Source organism: Cynocephalus volans, chromosome 1 (genome assembly GCF_027409185.1).
Source record: "Cynocephalus volans isolate mCynVol1 chromosome 1, mCynVol1.pri, whole genome shotgun sequence".
In the NCBI taxonomy this organism is placed as follows: domain Eukaryota; kingdom Metazoa; phylum Chordata; class Mammalia; order Dermoptera; family Cynocephalidae; genus Cynocephalus; species Cynocephalus volans.
The window spans coordinates 90,128,051-90,150,817 of NC_084460.1; the positions used below are offsets into that span (position 1 = coordinate 90,128,051).

The following is a 22,767-nucleotide window of genomic DNA, read 5'->3' on the forward strand; positions in this document are numbered from 1 at the left end:
TCTGCTATGAACTGATGATGTTTGTGTCCCCCGAAAATTAGTATGTTGAAACCATAATCCCTATGTGATGATATTTGAAAATGATAGGTTTGGGAAGTATTTAGGTGGTAAGGGTGAAGTTCTCCTGATGGGATTAGTGTAATTATAAGAGACATGAAAGCTCCTCCTCTCTCTCACTTCTCCTTCCTCTCTCTCAAACCAGAAAATGTGCCATTATCAGATGCTGGATCTGGCGGTGCCTTGATCTCAGAGTTCCCAGCCTCAAGAACCGTAAAATATAAATGTTTGTTGTTTAAGCTACGCAGTCTATGGTAAATTGTCATAGCAGCCCAAACTGACAAAGATGATTTCCTTTATAAAAATAAAGAAAAACCTATATACATTTTACATACTTACACACCTTCTATTTCTTGTTTTTTAATTAAATGTCCATACTAAAAGTTATTAAATAATCTTGTGGCACTGTTGTTATATACTCCAAATCTATTAAACATTGAAGAAAATACTGTACACAATTATTCATTATACAAAAATTTCACATAATTTGAAAATCAACTATTTTAATTTTATCTTAGTTATACACATACATATTCAGTAACTAGTTTACTGTTTTAGCTGATACTTAACAAAGGTAAATAAAACTACTCAAAATTTATTAAACATGCTAAAAAATTAAATTCTGCCAACATTTATATAATAAAATTAGCATTACCAGTGATATACACTGTATAGTAACTTTTAGATAGATATTATGAAAATTCTATTTTATAGAATATGAGAAGCCAGTGAAGAGGAACGATTATAAATGCTGTGATACTTAAATCCAGGTATTACTTTCCCTATGACAACTGGAATTGATTGTGATCTTCACGACCAGTAAATTTCTATTGGTTGATCTAGAGTAACATCATTGACGACTAGATTGATATTTAATATCTAAAGAAAAAAAAGGAAAATGGTAATTAATTATTTAATCAGAATTGCATTTCTTGCTGCTGCTATTGTTTTAATGAATACTATTTGAATATATATTGTTTTGTTCTGTTTTATTTTGATGAAATTTGATTCCATAGAGTTAGCAACCATTGCAGCAATAATCTCATCCAACTGACCCATTTTACAGATGGTGAAAATCAATCCCAGAAAGGTGGAATGGCTGTCAAAGAACAGTGAAAAACCAAAACTATTAACAAATTACCTTGATTTCTATTACTTTCCTCTTTCCATACGATTCCTAAATATGGAGTTATATATAATAGCACTATTTGAATCTCCAAGCTTTCCTCCCTCAAATGTTATCCAGTCATTTACACTCAAAACTTAGATTTAAAATATGCTTTGTTTTGCCTCGATCACAACGGGCTTTAGAATGCTTATTTATTGCCTATGATTTCAATTTTGTTTCTGTTACTTTCTTTCACTGGAGGTAATCTCAATTTGACCATTTATGGGCTAATCATGGAGATGATCAATTAGGCAGTTGTAGTCAAACAATCATCTGTTATATTTTATGATATGATTTCACAAGACCTTACAATTGCTGCCTTTTCTCCAATACACTTATATGACCCTTTGTGCCTTAGCTCGGAAAGTTTGGATTCATTCATCAAATATGCTAGAGAAGGGGAAGAGAATCCACCTTCCATTACTGCCTACCATACACCAACCACTCTCCTATGGGCTTTATAAAATTTATTCTTCACTAACGCACAGCAACCATGGATTGATTTGCCACAGTTTATAGTGAAAGAGTTTAAAAGAGATAGAAGTTAAATAATTGTTATAATATCCACTATCCAGGTTAAAATGGATTGATTTTACACTGAAACTTCAGCTAATTCTTTTATATCAAAACTGAAGAGCAACAATTATGCCACATAACTTTTAGTACCTTGTACAAAAAATCAACTAGGCATGATTTTTACTAAGAAAATGTTTTAAAGATTGTACTGATAGAGCAATTAAATCATCCCTTTCATAAACTGAAGGGCAACCAAAACAGAGAAAGAAATTGACCAGTCTGTCCTTTTTCCTTTAAATACCTATGAAGACTTGGAGAACAGAAGGTGCTCATAAATACTTGTTTTATTTAAATGCATTTAGAAGGAACTGCCCATTGTTATTGGTTAAAGTTAATATCTTATTTGAAATCACTGAGGTAATAAAACATTGTCAAAAATTTCTTAACACAAAATTCTTTGTAAATATGTTTGAAAACCAATGGAATACACTTTTATTTTTAAATGGTCTGTTTTTAGGCCTTGTATTTGGTCAAAATGAAATTAAAATAATATGTTAAAGTGTTAAAATTTTAAAATATTATTTTAAATAATGTTAAATTATCTTACTGACATTTTAAAATATCTCAGTTGGCATTGTTCAACTGACTTTATTTACTTTATTTTTATAGTAAGTCATGAGCTTTACTTTTCACCACAGTATTATTAAATAAAGAACAAGAAAATATGTGAGGCGAACCATCTTTTTTTTTAATCTGATTGAACATTGTGAGGTGCAACAAAACTGATTTCTAATTGTGACTTATAACCATTGACTGTTATTCTTGAGGAATTAATGTCTCTTTTCAGGGATTTAGTTTATTGGTTTGCCACATAAGACCACTGGACTAAATCAATGATTCCCTTACTTTGAAATTTTGTAAACCAGTAAAATTTTAAAAAGAAGACAAATGAGTTAGGTTATAAACCTTTATTTTAGCGAGGAAGAACATTATGTATACTAAATTGTAATTTTCCAACCTTCACGTAATTTTTTTTAAAATGGAGTGTTTTCATCACAAAGTAGTTAGAAGACATAGTTCCATATTAAAGGGAAAATCCCACTTGCCTGCAAAACAGCCGTAGCAGTAAGATGAATGCTAAGTTTCAATTGGATGAAACAGCCTTTCAGATGCTGCCTAACTCTAACACCCTATAAAATCTATAAGGACCTAAGACTGTTTATGTTACTATTTTTGTTCCTAAGTTGAAGTTAGCCAAACTGGCTATTTTGTAAATTTGAAGTCAGTCTACTGGCTGTTTTGTAAATTAAGTTTATCTAAAGTGATTGGTTAATAACTGGTAGTTTTCATCCAACTTTAAACACAAGAGGGTGTGCACACACACACACACACACACACACACAGAGTTTTAGCAGTGCAGAAGTGCCTTAAACTTGGATCAAACACTTATAACAGCTAGATGTATTCTAGAATATAAGTTGTTTGAAATCCATCCTTTTAAGACATAGATTCAGAAAATTTAAGATTGAAGGAGCTTAGGAAATTTTTCTATTTGTGTATTTTTATTAACTTGGAACGAAAAAGAAGGGCTAAAATGATTTGTTCAAGGTAAAAAGCTAATTATTGGCAGCAATGAGAGTTTATCACAAAATACTGACTCCTATTTTGGTGTCTGCATCATATCCCTCATACAGCTGCATTCATGGGTGCTAATAGACATCTATTAATTTTGCAAGAATGTTCAAATGCATGTTATTCAAAATATGTGCAATGTTTCAATGTCATTATTTTATGTTTCAAAAATAATTTTTGAAGCACTTGAACATACAGGAATAACAGTGATTAATAGGTTTAGTATAATTTAATCTTCCTTTATGTCAAGACAGTTATAAAATAGATGCCATTAGATTGATTTGTATGACAGGTTACTAAGGATAATAATATGGAAATAGATACGGAATTATAAGAAAATAAATATATGAGAAAAGTCATAGCTGACTCATAATTATGTTTCTTTAAAGCTGAGAAATAGAAGAAGTTCATGCAGATGTTTTGGATAAATACATTTAAAAAATATTTTTTTATGTCACTTACCTCCTTGTCTGCTTGATGGGTAAATCTAAGTAACTCTGTATTTTCATTATATATTAGGTAAACCTCATTGACTACGGTGTCTTCTATCCCCCATACATCAATGAATCCAAGCCTCATTTCATTTCTTTCTGTGTAGCCATTTTTCAATACAGTGCTTGTCAAAGTGGCCTACAAAGATGAACAAGAAATAATTTAAACTCTTTCTTCTCAAAAACAGTTAAATCTTACATACATGCACACACACATATTTGTTACCCAGAACTGTATTTCATAGTATAGCAAATTATTTATTCATATATTTGAAATGAGGTATTTTATATAATGAACATGAAATAAAACTTTAAATACTCTTTAACACAATTGCATATAAATGATCTTACACACCTTGTTTAAGTTAAATTGTACCAATAAATATTGGTCTCTTTCATAGGTATCTGTTGAGAAAAAAAAAAAAAAAAAGATGATATATTTTTATTTCCAAAGAAGAACAATAGTAAATACTAATATAATTTCCCTCTCTTTTGGCATAAAGAGTATCAAATAGTATCAATTCATATCTAATTTTTCTCTAAGGTTATTTAACTTATTCAGACACAGTCCAAGGAGTACTAAAAACAAAGGCTGAGTCACCAGAAAGGGTCTTAAAAGGACAAGGTAGATCGGGGGGTGTGCATGTGTGTGTGTGTGTGTGTGTGTGTGTGTGTGTGTGTTTGTGTGTGTGTGTGTGTGTAGGGGGTAACATTAAAGCAGTGACAAGTATAAAATCACTTCAACACACAGCTCTGAGCAGGTGAGAAGAAGTGAAAGAATAAACAGAATTGGGTGGTGATAGCAGTGGACATTTATTTGCTACCTCAATGACTGACAAAATAATATTTATGAATAAAATTTATGTAGCAACCCATTCTAGTGCCAACTGAAAAAAATTCAATTGTTAGAGATCATTACAGGTTAACTAAAATCAAACTGATAAATCATAGGGTTTATATTCATATCTTTATCTAAGGTATAATATTGCCATATTTAAAATAAATTTTAATAATATTACAGCTAAAACTCATTAAAACTGTTTGTCAAATTCTAAGTACTTTATTACACCTACTCTAAGATATGTGTACTGTTATTATTCTCACTATATAGAAAAAAAAGTGAGTCCCAAAGTGGTTAAATAAGCTGTCAAACATTAAACAACTAATTACTGTCAAGGTCTGGAATCAAGCCCAATGTTCTTTGACTTCTAAGATTATGCTCATATTAAAAAACAAACAGACATGCATAAGATGAAAAAGGAAAAGTAGGCCAAATGAATGATTGCAAAAAGTATTGGAATCACATTGAAAAACAATATATTTTAATTCCCATCTACACTTATACATGTCAACATCGTATTCATTAATCCACTGAAAAATGAACTTTCAATTAATTTTACCTATGCTAAAATTGATATTATGCCTAAAACTTTTTTTCTCTATATATAATGTACGTATGGCTAATTTAATATGTATTATGAGGTGTATGTGTTAATATACTTTAAATATTTTAGTCTTAAGTTTTAGGTACACAATAATTTTAGCACAAGTTTTTACAAGTAATTTTTCAAGTATAGAATTCTGAGGTAAAAAACGCCAAAAGAGACAGCTAATAGGAGGATATGAGCAGTTTTGTTGTTCTTAATGTGAGAAGATGCCACATATGATCTTAGTCAAGGGCACACATTCTGTGTTACAGCTGGCCATAAGGAAATTAAAAATCTTCATTCCAGAGGAGTCCTACTCCATACCCCAGAGAAAGAAATGTTACAACAAAAAAATGAGAAGAAATCTAGCCTTGCTAGATTTCCCCACTCAGACTATTTTCCTTAGATAATGCTCTTTTGGTCCAATCACATTTCTACACAGCTGTTCACTGAACCTAAGCACAGAATCACATAGCTTCCCCTGTATTCTTGGGTCTTCATTCTGAAGGCTCTTGTGTCATGGTAAAACCATGATTAAATTTGTTATGCTTTTCTCTTCTTAAACCGTCTTTTGTTATAGGGGTGTTGGTTGTGACTCTTAAGATGTGTGTGGAAAGGTATAACCCCTCTACTCCCCTACAGCATGAATATGTGCACACAGAACAACAGCTTCAGCTAAGTTGACCTTAAATGTACCAATTGTCTATTATGTGAACCACACTGTGATGGCTTCTGATAGAAAAGGTGATAGATATATAATCCTAGCCAACACAAATCTCTTAGTTATTCAGGAATTTATTTATTTTTGTTACATTGTTTATCTATTTAAATTGAATCAACTAATTATTAAACTCTTTAGCCTTAAATAATATTAATAGTTTTGTACTCAGCTTCCAAACAATAATAGGTAGGATAAAAGTAATGTGGGAGAATATGTATGTCATCAATTATATTTATATACTTAATGGAACACTCACCTATACTCTCTCCATCATCCCAAAACAGAGATCCTTGTGCCGTCTGATTATCATCTGCAGCAACAATAAGCCTCATGTAATTTTGTCGACTAGAAGAAAGAAATATATAGTTTTACTCATGATTGTACAATAGCATGTCTAGTAATAATATGATATTCATATAAGTTTCCAAAGAAACACAAATAAGATTAGCAATAAAGATGAATGCAAACTGAATTAGGAAAAGAAAATTTAAGTATTTTAATTTTTTAAATGAATTAATAGGAATGATATAAACCATTAAATCCTCCATATATAATAGAAAATATAATGCATATCATTTGATCTCAAGAGTTTACCTACTGTAACAAATCAGAAGAGGCCTCACTTGTAGTAATTTAAACCATGTTACATTTATTGATATATGTACTTATTCTTCTCTCTGGTAATCCAGTTATTGACCACTAAACATTATTAATAACATTTTAAATTTTTTATGATTTAAGCCCTCCTCACATTTACATATATAAATCACTGAATTATTATTGGCCATTATTAATAAGAATGTATACAGTAACCTGCAAGTTCTAAGTCTTATAATAGAAAATAATTCCTAGGTTTGTGCCTACAGAGGACTGTTTGTGAACTGCTTCTATGCTAACTTCATACCGATTTGTGGGAAGCAATTTGGTTTGACAGCCTAAGGAAGAAATTCTCAGACAAATTATTTTTAGCGATCTGCCTTTTCCAATCACAAATGGTGGAAGATGTACTGTTATGGAAGTCTCCTAAAATATCCAGAATTTCTAGAGTTCAAATCTCCACAGTAGCTTGATATTTTTCAGGTAAAAGTTATCAATATGTCTTAGCATAAATATGTTCAGTTTACAGTCACTGGGGTAAAAGATAAGTATATCTCAGAAACATCAAAAATCTGGATTATTAACCCACAATTTTCCAACAACATTAACTTTGAATTAAAAAGTTTTACAACTTGTAGTCTATTCTATATATCCTAAACCTCATACCCCATTTAATTTAACCCCCGCTACATAGACACACACACACATGAAAGACAGAGAGAGAGAGAGAGAGAGAGAGACCTCCCTCCTTCTCTCTTATAATAAAAGTAAGGATTCTTCAAATCACAACTTATGTGTGGTGTCCTCCATAAGGCCCTCACTTATCAGGTAGAATCATTTCTCCCCTTTTTAATTGATATCAGCATAGAATCCTGATAGAAGTGGAGCTGGATGGATCCAGAAGATGAAAAGAGTCTATGTATGCCAACTGGAGCTGTCAGCATGCAGATCACCAAGAGAGTAGACCTTACATAAAATGAGAAGAGGGATAGGAAGTGATTCTCTAGAATCTGAACATTTAAGCCAGGAACTTATTAGGCAATGGAAATAGAGACTCTGTGACTGGTACGAGATTTACTATTATATCAGTCATAGGAGACAGAGTGCACCCATGGTCCCCAGTAGTCTGGACCTATTGCTGAATGAGAGGAAGAAAAGGCCAGGTAGGGGTCCTCAGGCAAAGAAGAGAGGATCCTGGCCAGATGATCAGTTATGAATGGTAATAGATAGAAAATCTGGGTTATCCCTCATCTTTATGTGGGAGAAGGCCACTAAGAAACAGGCTTAGTTCCTTTGTGGAAAGCAGGGTACTTAGTAGTTTAAAGGAGTAGAGATATTGTTAATGAATATCTACAACTTTAACCTGAATTCTGTGAACAGTTCACTTACCTCTGATATGTGTTTTGAGCAGGCTCTTGACATGGTAATATGTAACCACCACGGACATGGAGGTTTATTTTATCAAAAGGAGCATCAAAAACAGTAAATTGTCCTCTGAGATCAATATCTTGGCCCTGGAAATAAGGAGAATGAAAAGAAAAACAAGAGGAGCAAGAAGTGGAATCATCAGTAATATGGGAACTTGAGGGGGCATATTTATAAAATCGTAGAATATGGTTTTCAATATAAATAAAAACACAAACATTTATTCAGAAAATCTTAGTTTTCTGCACTACAGTAAATATTTTACTCTCTATATGCATCCTGTAACATCATGTTGTATACCTTAAAAATAGACAATATAATTTATTTTTAAAAAAGCATATTCTTAGTCCTTAGTTAGATATAAGTCTTTATAATAGTTTTGAAAGTAATTTACAGCTACTTGTTTTCGTGGAGCTCACATGCAAACGACGTGTGGATTTTCAAAAGGTCACAAAAACTGTTCCTGACTTGCCATTACATTGTTCTTGGAAGGGCTGCATGCCTTTAATGATCATTTTGCTTATCCAATAAAGGGCAATGACCTTTTTATAAGTAATGTGCAATTTCCATGTTTATTTGCTAAAATAAATCAATGACTACATAACAAACAACAGCAGAATAAATTAACTCTCTTTTACTGCATGTTAATTTGATTCAGCTACAATTAGTGAGAAAAATGTTAATTCTTTTTAAGTGAAAAGTAAACCAAACACATCATTAATGAAAAGGCTAGAACCAAAACTGTGACCAACCTTTGTTTAGTCAATTCCCCAGAATTCCTTAAATACTTACTGTATGATAGTCATACCACCGAGCATTAGGGACATAGGCGTATACTGTTTCAGCATACTGGAATTTAAAGAAATAATCATCAAAAACACACAAACCAAAGAAAAATTATTTTGTGAAGAAAAATATGTGGTTGGACTTACAGGTTCCAATACAGGGGTTACCATAAATGCTGGACCCCACAAGAACTGCTTGAATATATCCCAGGTCGGCTTTTCATTAAAGAACCTTGGCAAAATAAACACAAATAATTAAATTAAGTCAAAAAGCTTTATCTCTTCTGAATACCATAAAATGATTATTGAAATCACATTTTGCAGTATTGGCTTTTGTGGATTAAAATAAAAACCAAACTACAAAAATATCAAAAACATTCTATTATTCCAAAAGCATTGAAATTCTAATGTACAATAGTACAATACTTTATGAGTAAATCTAGCCTATGACTAAATCTTCTCACAAAATGTAGTGATGGTGATGAATGTGTAAGACCAACTGAATGAGAAATCACCTTCGAAGATAATTCATAGAGGTAAAAATATTAATTTTGTCTAGTATGTGGTCAACAAACTAGGAACCAAAAATACCCTCCAAGAGAACTGTGAGTTGTGTGTTATAAGTATCTTAATTCAGTAACTTTTAAAAGAGTTCGCTTCTCTTGCTTAAATAAGACCTTTCTGATTAGTGAATTTACGTGTCCTTAAAGATTTTTCCATATGTTAATAGATTTCTGAATTTGATAGAAAGGGCCAAAAAAACCAAAATTTGTTTTTTATAGTTTGAGAATAGCCACTAATTAAATGTTCACATTTCTTTGCCAATTGAGATGAAAGAGAAAAGCTGATTTTTAAAAATTTGTTTGATAAGGATTAAATTGTTTCTCCTGATTTTTACATATTAGAAGCTCAATCCCCACTGTTACTGCTGAGAGGATGAGAAATCCTATTATTGTAATTGAAAGGCAGGGCCTTGATGAGGTGATTGGATTGTGAGGACTATGCTTAGTGAATAAGTTGATAGATTAATGGTGGTCGTGGGTGTGGTTCTGATGGCTTTTTAAAAAGCCAACCAAGAAGGTTAGCCCTCTCTGCTCTGCCATTATGCCATGTGAGACCCGTGCATCACTGAAGTCACCAAGGAAGACCCTCACTAGATGTGCTCCCTGCACTTTGGACTTCCCAGCCTCCAAAACTGTAAGCAATAAATTTTGTTTTCTTACAAATCACCCAGTTCCAGGTATGGTGTTATAGGCAACAGAAATAGACTAATAAATTGTTCTTTTGTTTTTGTTTTGTTTTGCTATATTAAAAATTAAGATTAATGTTGAATTAGATTGCTGGATTTACTCCTCCATGAACTTCCCACTACAGCAAAGCTCTAGGTGCTCTCAGTAGGACAAGAGTCAACATAGTTAATAATAATGCTTGTGGTTGGGGACTCAGTACAGAGCTAATACTCCAACTATTCTGAGAAGTTTGAGCAGGGATAAGATAAAGGGGAAAAATTTGTAAATGTAATAGGAAGGAGATCAATAAAATGTTACCACAAATAAATAAGAGATTATGGTAGACACATTAACAAAGCAACTAGAACATAATTTGAATCTAGGGAAAGCTTTTTCTCTTTCCTGTAGAAAACTGGACTTTTTACCCTATTACTAAAAGAGAAAGCATATTGGTCAACTTATTATTTTGTTAATTTTACTTTGGGTACTATTGATTTAATTTGGGTGAATATTTGCCATTTCTTAACTGGTTCACCAATAGTGAAATCTAACCAGTCACCTCATTTAGTTAGTATGGTAATATAAAATACATAAGAAGCTAAGTATACTATGGTTATTTTAAGGGTTTTTCTCTGTATGTTAAATTTGTGTTTTGGTTTTTTTTTAACGTACACAATAAGAATCTGTTTCTATTTGCCTTAAAAATGGGATAGGCTAAAAGTTTTACAACTATGTTCCACTGAATAACATTTTTAAGGTTTGGTCATATATCAGTTGGAGATTTAAAGTGTAAATCTAAAACAAATTTCTAAAGAAAATATTGAAACTGTTCTAGTGTACTTTATTAGCATAACTCAAGGAAAAGGTGGATAGTCTTCTTTAGTCAGGCATCTCTACATGGTAGATTTACTTAACTGTAGTAAACTTCCATTAATTAAATCAAGAGGGATATTACTTATTTCCAAGAATTTTAAAAAATATTCAATGTAATTACGTATACAAAGCATCTAAAACAATACCCAGTATACACAATTATTTCTAAAAAGAGTTATTACTCCTTAATAACTAACATGTTTCATTCTTTAATGGCATCTATTAGTAGATCTATTTATGTAAATGATTTGTTAATATGAAATTTATGCTAAAATAACAATAAAAATTTTTCCGATCTAAAATATTCTATATTATGACTTTGTAAGGGGGGAAAGATAGTTCCTTAGAAGGAGACATTGTTTGTCTCTCCCACAAGGATGGAGAATACATGGAATATGCAGCCACACTTGGACAAGAAAGAGGAAAGAAGGGAGAAGGAGTGGTGGAAACTTTGGTAAGTGCAGAGACTCAGGAAAGACACAAAGAGAGTGAAAAAATTCTCCTTGGCCAACACTGCCCTATACCCCAGTCTGGAGTGGCAGGGATTCAGGAAGAGTTTCTGACCATGAGGTGAGCAGACCTGTGACCTACCCAAGGGAATGTCTGACCTGCCCCTGTGGCTATGCATTCAGTATTGGGAAATGTTGTGGGCACAAGATGCTGCACTGGCCTGGGGAGGGACACACACCCCCACCCCATGGGTCCCAGACAGATGCAGTAAGCTTGGGACTAGGATTAGCCTTTGGCTTCATTTCCGTACCTCGGGAACAGTTGATTCAGTGTAATCCACCTTGTCGGGCCTTAAAATCTAATGCTACCTTAAGTGACATTAAAAGCGGTGCCATTATGAGCCCACAAGGGCATATTAATGTGGCAGCCTAAGATGGCGCTGGGAGTAAGTAGGGTGGGAGTGTCTGCGGGAACCTTGCCTTAGCCCTTATTGGCCAAATATGCACTTCCGCGCTGGTGAACACTGCTAGGCATTGAGACAGGAAGCATACTCTCATAACCTTTAAGCTGATTGGAGGATGTAAAAACCTCCCTTCCCCATTTGCCTTTAAAAGCAAGTGCTTGCGTGATATTAAATGGAACTGCTGGACAGAATCCCCTCTGCGCTGCGTCTGAGTGTTCTTTAATGGGCTGGTTGGAGCCAGCGGCTGTGCTCACCTCTCTTCACGGCTCTCTTCCTCTGTCTCCTCTCAACGAGGACTGGGGAAAGAGGAATCTGGGCAATCCACCCGCCCACCAGAAGGGACACCAAGGGACAGACTGATAGCAAGGCAAGGGCTGTTCGGATCAGCCGGTGGCAGACACGACAGAGTGGTGCCCCGTGTGAGGCGTTTTTTAAAACTCGTGGATAAAAGGCGAGCGAGTGAGGACCCTGGCTGCTCAGTCCTGAAAGAAGGTCGATGAAGGGTGACCAACCAACGGAGTGGCCCCTGCAGCCGTGGTAGTCGCTGTGAAGCAATCCGCCTGCGTGTCAAGGTGAGTACCATAACAGGGGGAAGTCCCTGCACTTCTCTGCCCTGTTGCTTCCGTTTATCCCTTCCTTGAGGGGCAACATGGGAGGTGTGTGTGGAAAGAGTGACGAGACAGTCTGCAAAGCTCTAAAGTACATGTTAAAAAGCAGAGGCCTAGAAATATCTGACCCCACAGCCACCAATGCCTGGCATCATGTGGTGCAGGTGGCCCCTTGGGCACCTTCATCCAACTTGTTCTCATATGAGACTTGAGACTGGGTTCAGACCCTGGCCAGAAAGAACGAGATTAGTCACAGGCTAGACCTCACCTTAGGGTTCTACCCAACCATCTCTGCCCTAAAGCTTTGCTTCTGTCCCGAGCATCAGGAAGGGGCAGAAAGGGACTGGGTGCAGTTCGATGAGGAGAGAAAAAAGGAAACAAAGCTGCAATGCAAGGCCCTGAGCCATTGAGTGATACCTATGCCCCTACCCTGTACCCTCCTCTCTCGGCATACTCATCCCGCCAGAGCCTAGCCGAAGGAGAGAAGGGGCACCTGAAGAAGTGGAGGAGGCTAGCCCCACTTTAAAACACCCCCGGCAGAGCCGCAGGCTTTTCCTGTCATGGCTCACTGGGAACCCCCAGCCATCCGCAGCCCGTGGGGGGAAGCGGCCCCTCAGGCCTATCCGGTCAATGTTGCCCCTGGTGGAAATCGGCCGGCCATTTGGTACCCTTGGGAAGCTCATGAACTTAAAGAGCTGAAAAAGGCTGTTGCAGAGGATGGGCCCAATTCCCCATGGGCAGAAACCGTCCTCCAGGGCTTAGCGCACCAACCCTGCACAACCCAAGATTGGAAAATGCTCTGTAAGGCTGTCCTCCCTCCAAACTTGTTTATCAAGTTCTGTGCCTTCTTTAAAGAAGAGTGCCATGTGCAGGCAGAGATAAATCAAGCAGTGGCATTGCCCAATGACACTCTGCTAGGTGTAAACGCTAGCCAATGTGTACGTAACCACAATAAAACCAACCCCGGACTCACCTTCCCACGGGTCCTTGGCAATGGTTCCTGTGTAGGTGCCAACCAACCCTTTTGCAGCCCTGTGGCAAATCTCACCACCCCCTGGACTCAAGTGGTTAATGGATCTTGGTTATGCAACAAGGCGGGGCTCACCCACTGTATTTACAATGCCTCCCTGGCAGAAGACACTAGCATAGCTGTGTCTGTTGTACCCACAGTACACTGGTATCCCAGGGAAAGTTTATTCCAAACTTGGAGCACCCCCAAAACCCGAGATAAGTGGACCCGAAACAAGCAGGCCACAGGGGCAGCTGCGGTGGCCATCAGCTCCCTCTTGGGAGTTATTGGAGCAGGTACCGGGACTGCCGGAATAGCCTTGGCACATCAACTGGTAGCTTCCCTTAGGGAGGCAGTGGACATACATCTTGGCCACTTGGAGGTGTCTGTATCACATTTAAAAAAATCGCTAACATCACTTTTTGAAATTGTTTTACAGAATCAATGCGGACTAGACCTGTTGTTCTTACAGCAAGGAGGATTATGTGCTGTCCTCAAAGAAGAGTGCTGCTTCTATGCCGACCACTCTGGAGTGGTCAAGGATTCCCTAGCTAAGCTTAGAGAAGGATTAGAAAAGTGAAAAAAAGAACACAAAGCCAATAGTAATTGGTTCCAAAGCTGGTTTTCAAGTTCCCTATGGCTCACAACCCTGCTGTCCTCCCTGGCAGGCCGCCTAGCCATTTTCCTTGTCTTAATCGTCTTGGGGCCTTACGTCATTCGCCAGGTTGTGTCCCTTATAAGGCACAACACCACTTCTCTCATAATGCTCACCCAGGTGATAGAGGAGGTGGCCCATAATGAAATCCCTGACCACCCTTGGATCAATATGGCCCTTAAAAAAATCAATGCCCATCTGTAAGTTTCTGCCCCGCTCCCCACTTGGCTGGATAGTCAATGACGGATAAGATTTCCCGAGGGAAACAACCTAAGACAGGCACAGCCACCAGAGGGAATGGAGGCGAGGCTGGGAAGGTTAGCCACTTCCAGCTGCCTTATTAAAACAAAAAGAGGGAGATGTTGGGCCTTAAAAACTTATGCCACCTTAAGTGACATTACAAGTGGCGCCATTATGGGCCCACAAGGGCATATTAATGTGGCAGCCTAAGATGGCGCCGGCAGGAGGTAGGGTGGGAGTGTCTGCGGGAACCTTGCCTTAGCCCTTATTGGCCAAATACATGCTTCCGCACTCGTGAACACTGCGTGATTGCAATAGCTAGGCATTGAGACAGGATGCATGCTCTTGTAACCTTTAAGCTGATTGGAGGATGTAAAAACCTCCCTTCCCCATTTGCCTTTAAAAGCAAGTGCTTGTGTGATAATAAACAGAACTGCTTGACAGAACCCCGCTGCGTCTGAGTGTCCTTTAACGGGCTGGTTTGGGCTGGTGGCTGTGCTCACCTCTCTTCACGGCTGTCTTCCTCTGTCTCCTCTCAACAGGGACCGGGAAAAGAGGAATCTTGGCAATCCGCCTGCTCACCAGAAGGGTCACCAAGGGAGAGACTGATAGCATGGCAAGGGCTGTTTTTGTCAGCTAGTGGCAGACCCTACAGCACCTCAGGATGGATCAGGACCTTATTCAGGCCTGGAGGGCAGCATATACAAAACTCACAGCCATGAGGAGTGGGAGAAGAACCCACACACTTATCTCAGGTGCAGCCTCTGCAGCCAGACACCTGTGTAAGGAACTCCTGGCAGCACACATGTCTAAATAGACCCAGGGAGGGCCACATGCTAAACCATCCTCATTTTCCCAGCCCCAGACTTATGCAGAGTTCACAGATTTGCGATTGGCTCGAACATCCGAGACCATATCACACTGTCCCCCACAGAGGTCTTACTTCCCTGTGGCTGCATTTTTGGTCTGGATTGGCCACATCTGTGGCCATGTGGCTCTTGCACCCTGGGAACAGACAATCCAGTGCAGTGAAGGTGCCATCTGAGGATGGAGGACATTGACATGCACTTTCCAGAGTCAGAAAACTTCCTAATTGAAGCATCTAGCCACTGCTGGCAACCCCACCTTAGTTGGTGAGGCACCCTTGCATTTCATGTAGCCACAAATAGGTAGTGGAGGATTCATACACTTCTCTTGGGCATACACACATGCCTTCAGTATCTATGAGCCCACCCAGGGCTGCCCATTCCAGCAAGAGAGCTTCAGAGGGATCTGCTATCTCTTGGGTGCACAGCAATCCAATCAGAGCCCAAGTGACCCAATGAGCATCAGCCCGCCCCAGCTGAGGAGATTCAGAGTGCCCCAGTAATGCTCCTAGAATCACAGGGGCCTGTCCACAATCACAGCAGACTTTCCCAGAATGGCCACTCCAGCTGAACAGCTATAGAGGGCCTCAGCATCCCTTTGAGCACTGCATGAACCCTGCATCCTATAAATTTTGATATGTTACACTTTGATCTTTATTTCAAAGTACTCTGTAATTTCCCTGTGATTTTTCTTTTTACTCATTGTTTATTTAGTAGAATGCTGTTGTTTAATTTCTACCCATTTGTGAATGTTCTAAATTTTTTTCTGTTATTATGGTGAGAGAACACATTTTCTATGATCTTAGTTTTAAAAATGGAAAAATTTAAACAAACAAATAAAAAAAGTTCATAGAAAGATTTCCACTATCTCTCAATTCTATTTTTCCACAAAGTTTTTGAAGTTCCCTTGTGTTTATATTCTGCTTTATTGATTTTTTTATGAAATTTATGTTGCTAAATTTAGGTATTTAATTTCTGTTCTTGATTTCCTTTTATTAAGATGACTTGTTGATTTGCATGGAAATTAATTTGCCTTTAAAAAATTTATTCATTTTCCTCTGTTGAAATTATTTCATTTCTGGAAGACTATAGAGAGCTATTTCAAAAAATTGTAGAGATTATACAATGAAATATGTAACTTTTAATAAGTTTTATATCTCCAATTTTTGTGAAAATTAGAAGCCTTACTTTCTACAGAGTATTTTGTTATTCACCTGTTATTCAGCTTATGTATTTGTTATTTGAACAAATAAATGTGCATATCTTTCAAAAATGTAAAGAAAGAAAGGTCCTCTTCAAGACACATTATATAGTCAAACTGTCAAAAGTCAAAGACAAAAAGAAAATCCTAAAAACAGAATGAGAAAAGCATCAAGTCACTTATAAGAGAACCTCCATCTGCTGAGAACAGCAGATTTCTCAGCAAAAACCTTACAGGCCAGGAGAGAATGGGATGATATATCCACAATATTGAAAGAAAGAAAAAATTATTGAAACTAATGAATATAAGGATACATCATACCAAAATCTATACATCATACTGCAAAGTCAGTGGTAAGAGGGAACTTTATTGATAAATGCTTACATCAAAAGACTAGAAAGACTTCAGATAAAGAACCTAATGTTACATCCCAAATAACTAGAAAAACTATAACAATACAACCTCAAATTACCAGACTTGAAGAAATGATTAATATCAGAGCAGAACTAAAAGAAACAGAGAATAAAAAAATGACACAAAAAATTAATGAAACAAAAAGTTGTTTTTTTGAAAAGTTAAACACAAGACAAACCATTATTGGGTCTAACTAAAAAAAGAGAAAAGACCCAAATAATGAAAAGCAGAAAAGAAAAAGGAGACATGACATCTGATACCACAGAAATACCAAGGATTATTAGAAACTATTATGAACAACTTTATGCCAACAAATTGGAACTGAGAGTAAAAGGATTAATTTCTGGACACAACCAAGCTACCAAAATGGATTAAAGACTTAAATATAAGACCTGAAATTATAAGATTCCTCAAGAAAAACATAGGGGAAACACTTTAAGATGTAGGACTGGGCAAAGACTTTATGAATAAGGCTCCAAAACTACAGGCAACTAAAGGAAAAATTAAACAAATGGGATTATACCAAACTGAAAAGCTTCTGTACAGCAAAAGAAACAATCAATAGAGTGAAAAGGTAGCCTACAGAAAGGGAGAAAATATTTGCAAACTATATATCTGACAAGGGATTAATACTGAGAATATACAAGGAACTCAAACAACTTAACAGTAAGAAAACCAATATTCTGATTTAAACATGTGCAAAGGAGCTGAATTTACATTTCTCAAAGGAAGAAATACAAATGGCAAAAAGATATATTAAAAAATGCTCAACATCACTATTCATCAGGGAAATGCAAATCAAAACCACTTTGGGATATCGGACCCCAATTAGACTGACTATTATCAGAAAAGAGAACAATGAATGCTGGTGAGGATGTGGAGGGGAACCCTCCCACACTGTTGGTGGGAATGTTAATTAGCACAGCCATTATGGAAAACAGTATGGATATACCTCAAACAACTACGGATACAACTACCATAAGAACCAGCAACACCACTACTGGGTATATATATACCCAAAGGAATGAAAATCATCACATAGAAGGGATACCTGCACTTCCATGTTCATCGCAGCTCTATTTATAATAGCCAATATATATGGAACCAACCTAAATTTCCATCGATGGATGACTAAATAAAGAAATTGTGGTACATGTGCACAATGGAATATTACTTGGCCATAAAAAAAAGAATGAAATTCTGCCATTTGTAGCAACATGGAGATATAGATGAGCTTGGAGAAAATTATGTTAAGTGAAATAAGCCAAGCACAGATAGAGAAATACCACATGTCCTCACTCATGAGTGGGAGCTAGAAAGAAAGAAGGAGAGGAGAGAGAAAAATAGAAGGAGAGGAGAGAGAAAGGAAGGAAGGGAGGGAGGGAGGGAGGGAGGGAGGGAGGGAAGAAGAAAGAAAGAAAGAAAAGAAAGTAAAAAAGAATAACAACCACAATAATACATTGAACTTTCAGAAGGAGAGAACAGAATTATGGTTTCCAGAGGTGGGAAAGGGGGGAGAGGTATTAAGGAGAAATTGGGTAATGAACACAAAGAATAATTATGTTTCGTGATAATGAATATGTTAATAATCCTGATTTGATCATCACGTGTACACAAATACTGATCGTCTGCTCTGTAACCCACAAATATGTATAATCAATTATCTTTCAATAAAAAAGTTCTATATTGCACTATATTATTAAGTAAATTAAACAAGAGTGCCCTCTCTGAGGTAGGAAAAAAACAAACTTTGTACTTACTCATGCAAAAAGGGTCGAATAACAGTGCCACCATAAGCATGAATTTCATACATTTGTGTATAAAAATATGGCAATAAAGTGTATCTAATATTTAGAATATTTCTTGACATATTAGCAAAAGTTTCATTCCAGGAAACAGGATCTTGTCTCTGAAACAAAGCAAAATGACATAGTTATAAGCTCTTGCCCTTGTTTAAATCATAATATTCAAATACATTGCTAAAGAATAAAATGTAGGAAATGATATTAATTCACTGTCATCTGCTATGTACATTCTTCACGAAAATCTTACACAATAATATTTCTGTCATATGATAGATAGAGAAGGTAAAATATTAATATTTTAATAAGAAAAAATGCAGAGTAAGTCCATTGCTTGATTTGGTCTAGGTGAACATATACAAAAAGCAGTTCATATTTTAATAGATGACAAATACCTTGTCAACTGTGATGAAATTCAGTGTTGGGGTGAGAAACCCAGGAAAGAAACAAAATGACATGCTATACAAAAGTGCTATACAAAAGTGAATTGAAATAAACACAGACATGCAGAGCTAATCATGGTGACCTGCACATCATGGGTCCTCATGAGAAATGAATAGTGTGTGATACTAAAGAATTTATAGTCCAGGTAGAAGAGTAGACCTAATGTTGAATGAAATTAAAAAACATGCCCTAGTCTGCTCTGGAATACGCACTCTAGGTCAAAGGATTAAAATTGAGGGTGAAGGATTAAAGCCTATAAAAAATATTGTTGTCAAGTAAGAAGAGGCGAAGATCATATCTGTTGCTCAGTGACTTCGTTAATGATTTCAGTTTTAACATGTTAATACATAAACAGGTAATTCAAAATTATACATTCCTAAATTCAATTATATTGATTCATATTTAAACTTAGGTGGAGATTTCTGTTGTTTAGATGTTTATTTAGAAATACTTCCTCAGTCTTTCCCTCCTTCTTCAGTTCTTTCCTCAAATATTCCAACCACGTTATGTGATGTCAGGGTCTCTAGCTTGTTCCCCCATTTGAAATTCTCCTCCATATATTTATATTGATTGCTCTTCTCCACTCAAATCTGTGCTCCAATGTCCTTTCATCCAACACCTCTCTGGCACCTCTTCTAAAATGGAACTCCTATAAATCTCCATCACTCTAGCTTACTTGCTCTACTTTTCCCTCATACACATTTTTGTCTGACATGTTATGCATATAATTGTCTATTATCTCTATTCCCTCTTAGAATATATGAACCATTAGGGCAGGGACTTTGTAAATCTCAAATAGAAGGCTCTTAATAAATACTTGATGAATGAATCCCTGTCCAGGATTTTATTGATTCATGCCCCACTTCTCCAATATTACAGCCTTCTAAATAGCATTACTGACAACAAGTTTTCCTGTCAAAATATTTCTGTTCTATCAAATTATGTATCTACTGCATAGCATTCAAGTTCTTCCAAAGTGTGGTCCCATTCTGCCTTTTCTCCTTGTATTTCAGCATTTTCTAAAATTAAACCTCCCCTCTATTCTGACTAAAATGTCCCATGGGTGCCACAAAGGTTTCATAGTATATCGTGAACTTTACCATTTAGTTATTATGACTAGAAGGCATTCTTCAAAGACCAGCTCTATCTTCAAACTCTTCAATGATGTGCATTTTTCTAACTTATCTTTTCTCTTCACTTCTTCACTGAAAGTCAGTATCGCAATATTTAGGGCTTAGTTCAATATTGCCTCTGATTATTTGTACTTTTCCATGACTTTTAGCATTGTCTCTTCAACCACTCAAAAAATTCATTCAGACAATTCAGTAAAGTGTATACTTGTGCCATCACACAGAAATTAGTTCTCCTGAATTCCCTTTCTTTTCATTTTTTTTCTCAATTCCACAACTCCTTTTTTTTTAACTTTTCCCTTTTAAATCTGCCCATTTCATGCATTGATACAAATGACTTTCACTTCCAATTATTTACTCTGAAGCTTATTTCTTTATTGTTCTGTCTCCTGGAATAAGTTTTGAGGTAGATTGTTTTCTGACTACTCCAGAATTACATGGAACATCAGTAAGTACGCCAGCTAACCAAGCCGTATTCCTTAAAGTATAATGAAGTGTAGCCCAAGTCGGAAAATACTCAAAGGGATGGGCTCATATGTTCCCAGTAAATTGAAGAAGTTCAAAACATTCATCTGAAAATCAGCCAGGTAAGATGCATCCTGTTCAAGGCTTGTAAGGTTGGTTGGGGAGAAAGATTGAGAGTAAATGCAATGATTACATACTCTAGTAAACGCAATGTTGTGATTTCTCGAAAATGGATAAAATGCTCCAAGTTGTGTCCAGCGGGTACAGAGATGATATTCGGAATCATTGAAGAAACCACAGATGTCTGCTCCTGTCTAAAATATATTGTGATTTTTTATTAATTTTGAATAGATTGTTTCTTAATATTTACAACTTATGAAGATAAAAAGAATAACACTACTTACATATGATATTCCAAAGAGACTAAATTCCATCATACCTAAAAATAGTTAGGAAAAAATTCTTAGGAAGCTACTATTTCATGTATTTTAATCTTTATTATTATTTCTATTTATGATGATGCTCTCTTTCTAATATCAACCTCCAATTCAATAAGGATTTTTCAGATTATTAATATACATTTCTATCATTCCTTATAATATTCACACATTTTTTACTTTATTCTGTTCATAATGTTTATAAAAATAATGCACTATATGTTTCCTTGACTCCTGCAAGATGACATATGTAGAGCACAAATCTGTTATGAACATATTACAGTGTAAGAAGAAAGTGGTAGTGATTTTCCTAGTTTCATTTTTGAAAATAGACAATACTTCTGCAATTATTTAACCATAGTTCTGTCACTTGAAACAAACTGAATTAAATAAAATTTTGTCAGGAATGATCACTTCAATAAAGTAGAATGCATGTAATTTTCTAGCTTTTTAAAAGGAATATTTCTAAAATTTTTTTCAGCACTGCACTCTCCCGAGTGAGCCACGGGCTGGCCCTCTAGCTTTTTTAAAGGAATATTTCTAAAATTTTTTTCCTTGAATCTATTTATCAATAGTAAAGAATTTTTTAACACTAGACAAGAAAGATAAAAGCATCTGTTTTCCCTTTAAAATTATAGTTTTTTTTTTACCATTTATCTAACTATTGCTAGAAAACTTTAAATATTTGGTTTGAAAAGTTTCATTCTCTAGCATCTATCAGTGGTTCTAATTCCCTAGAATCTAGAATTTCTACCCATTTTTATTTCTGAGATCAAGATGGTACCTTTGCCAGATCCTGCCCTTTTCAACCAAGAAACTGAGGCCAAAAAGGATGAAATTATTTTCTCACAATAAACTAGCTGAATATCATTCATTTCTACACAGCATTCCTGATGTTGCTTCCCGGCCTGCTGCCTTTTCATGATGCTATATGTTGTAGGACATGATGTTGAAAGCCTAATTCTGAGAGCGTGTTAAGTATATAGCATCAGCAGAAGTGAATAAATAATACAAAATGCAAAATAATATTGATAAAGATGGTGACTCTCACATACCAATGATCGACTTGTCCAAATTGTCCCACCGTGCATAGTTGTCTCCAAGCCAGTGTCCCCCCCATCGCCCACTACTGGGATATGTGGAACGAGAAATAACAATTCCTCTTTTGCCCGTTGTCTTCTGCAATGCACTGATATAGATATAAAAGGATTTTTAGTTTTTCAAATATTTCTACCTAGGGCCACTTCATGGAGAAACAAACAAACAAACAAACCCCAAAACATTTGTTTTATGGTGCTTATATTGTCCCATTACAACTTGCTCTTTATACATGAGTCTTCTCTCATCATACAATAAAATCCTCACAGGCATGAATGACAGCTTTTTTTCCTTTTAACATTTACCAGAGTTGACATGCAGATATTAAATATTTGTTCAATGAATAGAAGTTAAGTCAGCCATTAAAATCATCAAATCAACTAATTAATCAAATTTAACTTTTTTATTCTACTAAAATGTGTTCTATTTTAACAAAGGTCTAGGAGTAGATTATTGATAGGTCCAACACTTCTCAATTATAACCTGTCAACACCTTTTTTTTAAGTTAAAAACTCTTTTCTTTATTTTAACATTTACTTGTCCATATTTGTGGGGAACAATGTG

At 35.8% G+C, this 22,767-nt stretch overlaps 1 protein-coding gene across 1 annotated transcript in view; it reads right to left on the bottom strand.

Annotated features, from left to right (window-relative positions):
• Positions 1 to 867: 867 nt before the first annotated feature.
• SI (sucrase-isomaltase) overlaps positions 868 to 22,767 on the bottom strand; it is a 105,780-nt gene continuing 83,880 nt past the window's right edge. The window contains exons 37-47 of the mRNA XM_063098997.1: positions 22,161 to 22,294; positions 21,073 to 21,107; positions 20,866 to 20,982; positions 18,588 to 18,736; positions 8,967 to 9,051; positions 8,827 to 8,883; positions 7,999 to 8,123; positions 6,269 to 6,357; positions 4,220 to 4,269; positions 3,836 to 4,003; positions 868 to 936 (exon numbers count right to left, since the gene is read on the bottom strand). Of these exons, the coding sequence (XP_062955067.1) occupies positions 868 to 936; positions 3,836 to 4,003; positions 4,220 to 4,269; positions 6,269 to 6,357; positions 7,999 to 8,123; positions 8,827 to 8,883; positions 8,967 to 9,051; positions 18,588 to 18,736; positions 20,866 to 20,982; positions 21,073 to 21,107; positions 22,161 to 22,294 (1,078 nt within the window). The remainder of the gene's footprint in view (positions 937 to 3,835; positions 4,004 to 4,219; positions 4,270 to 6,268; positions 6,358 to 7,998; positions 8,124 to 8,826; positions 8,884 to 8,966; positions 9,052 to 18,587; positions 18,737 to 20,865; positions 20,983 to 21,072; positions 21,108 to 22,160; positions 22,295 to 22,767) is intronic.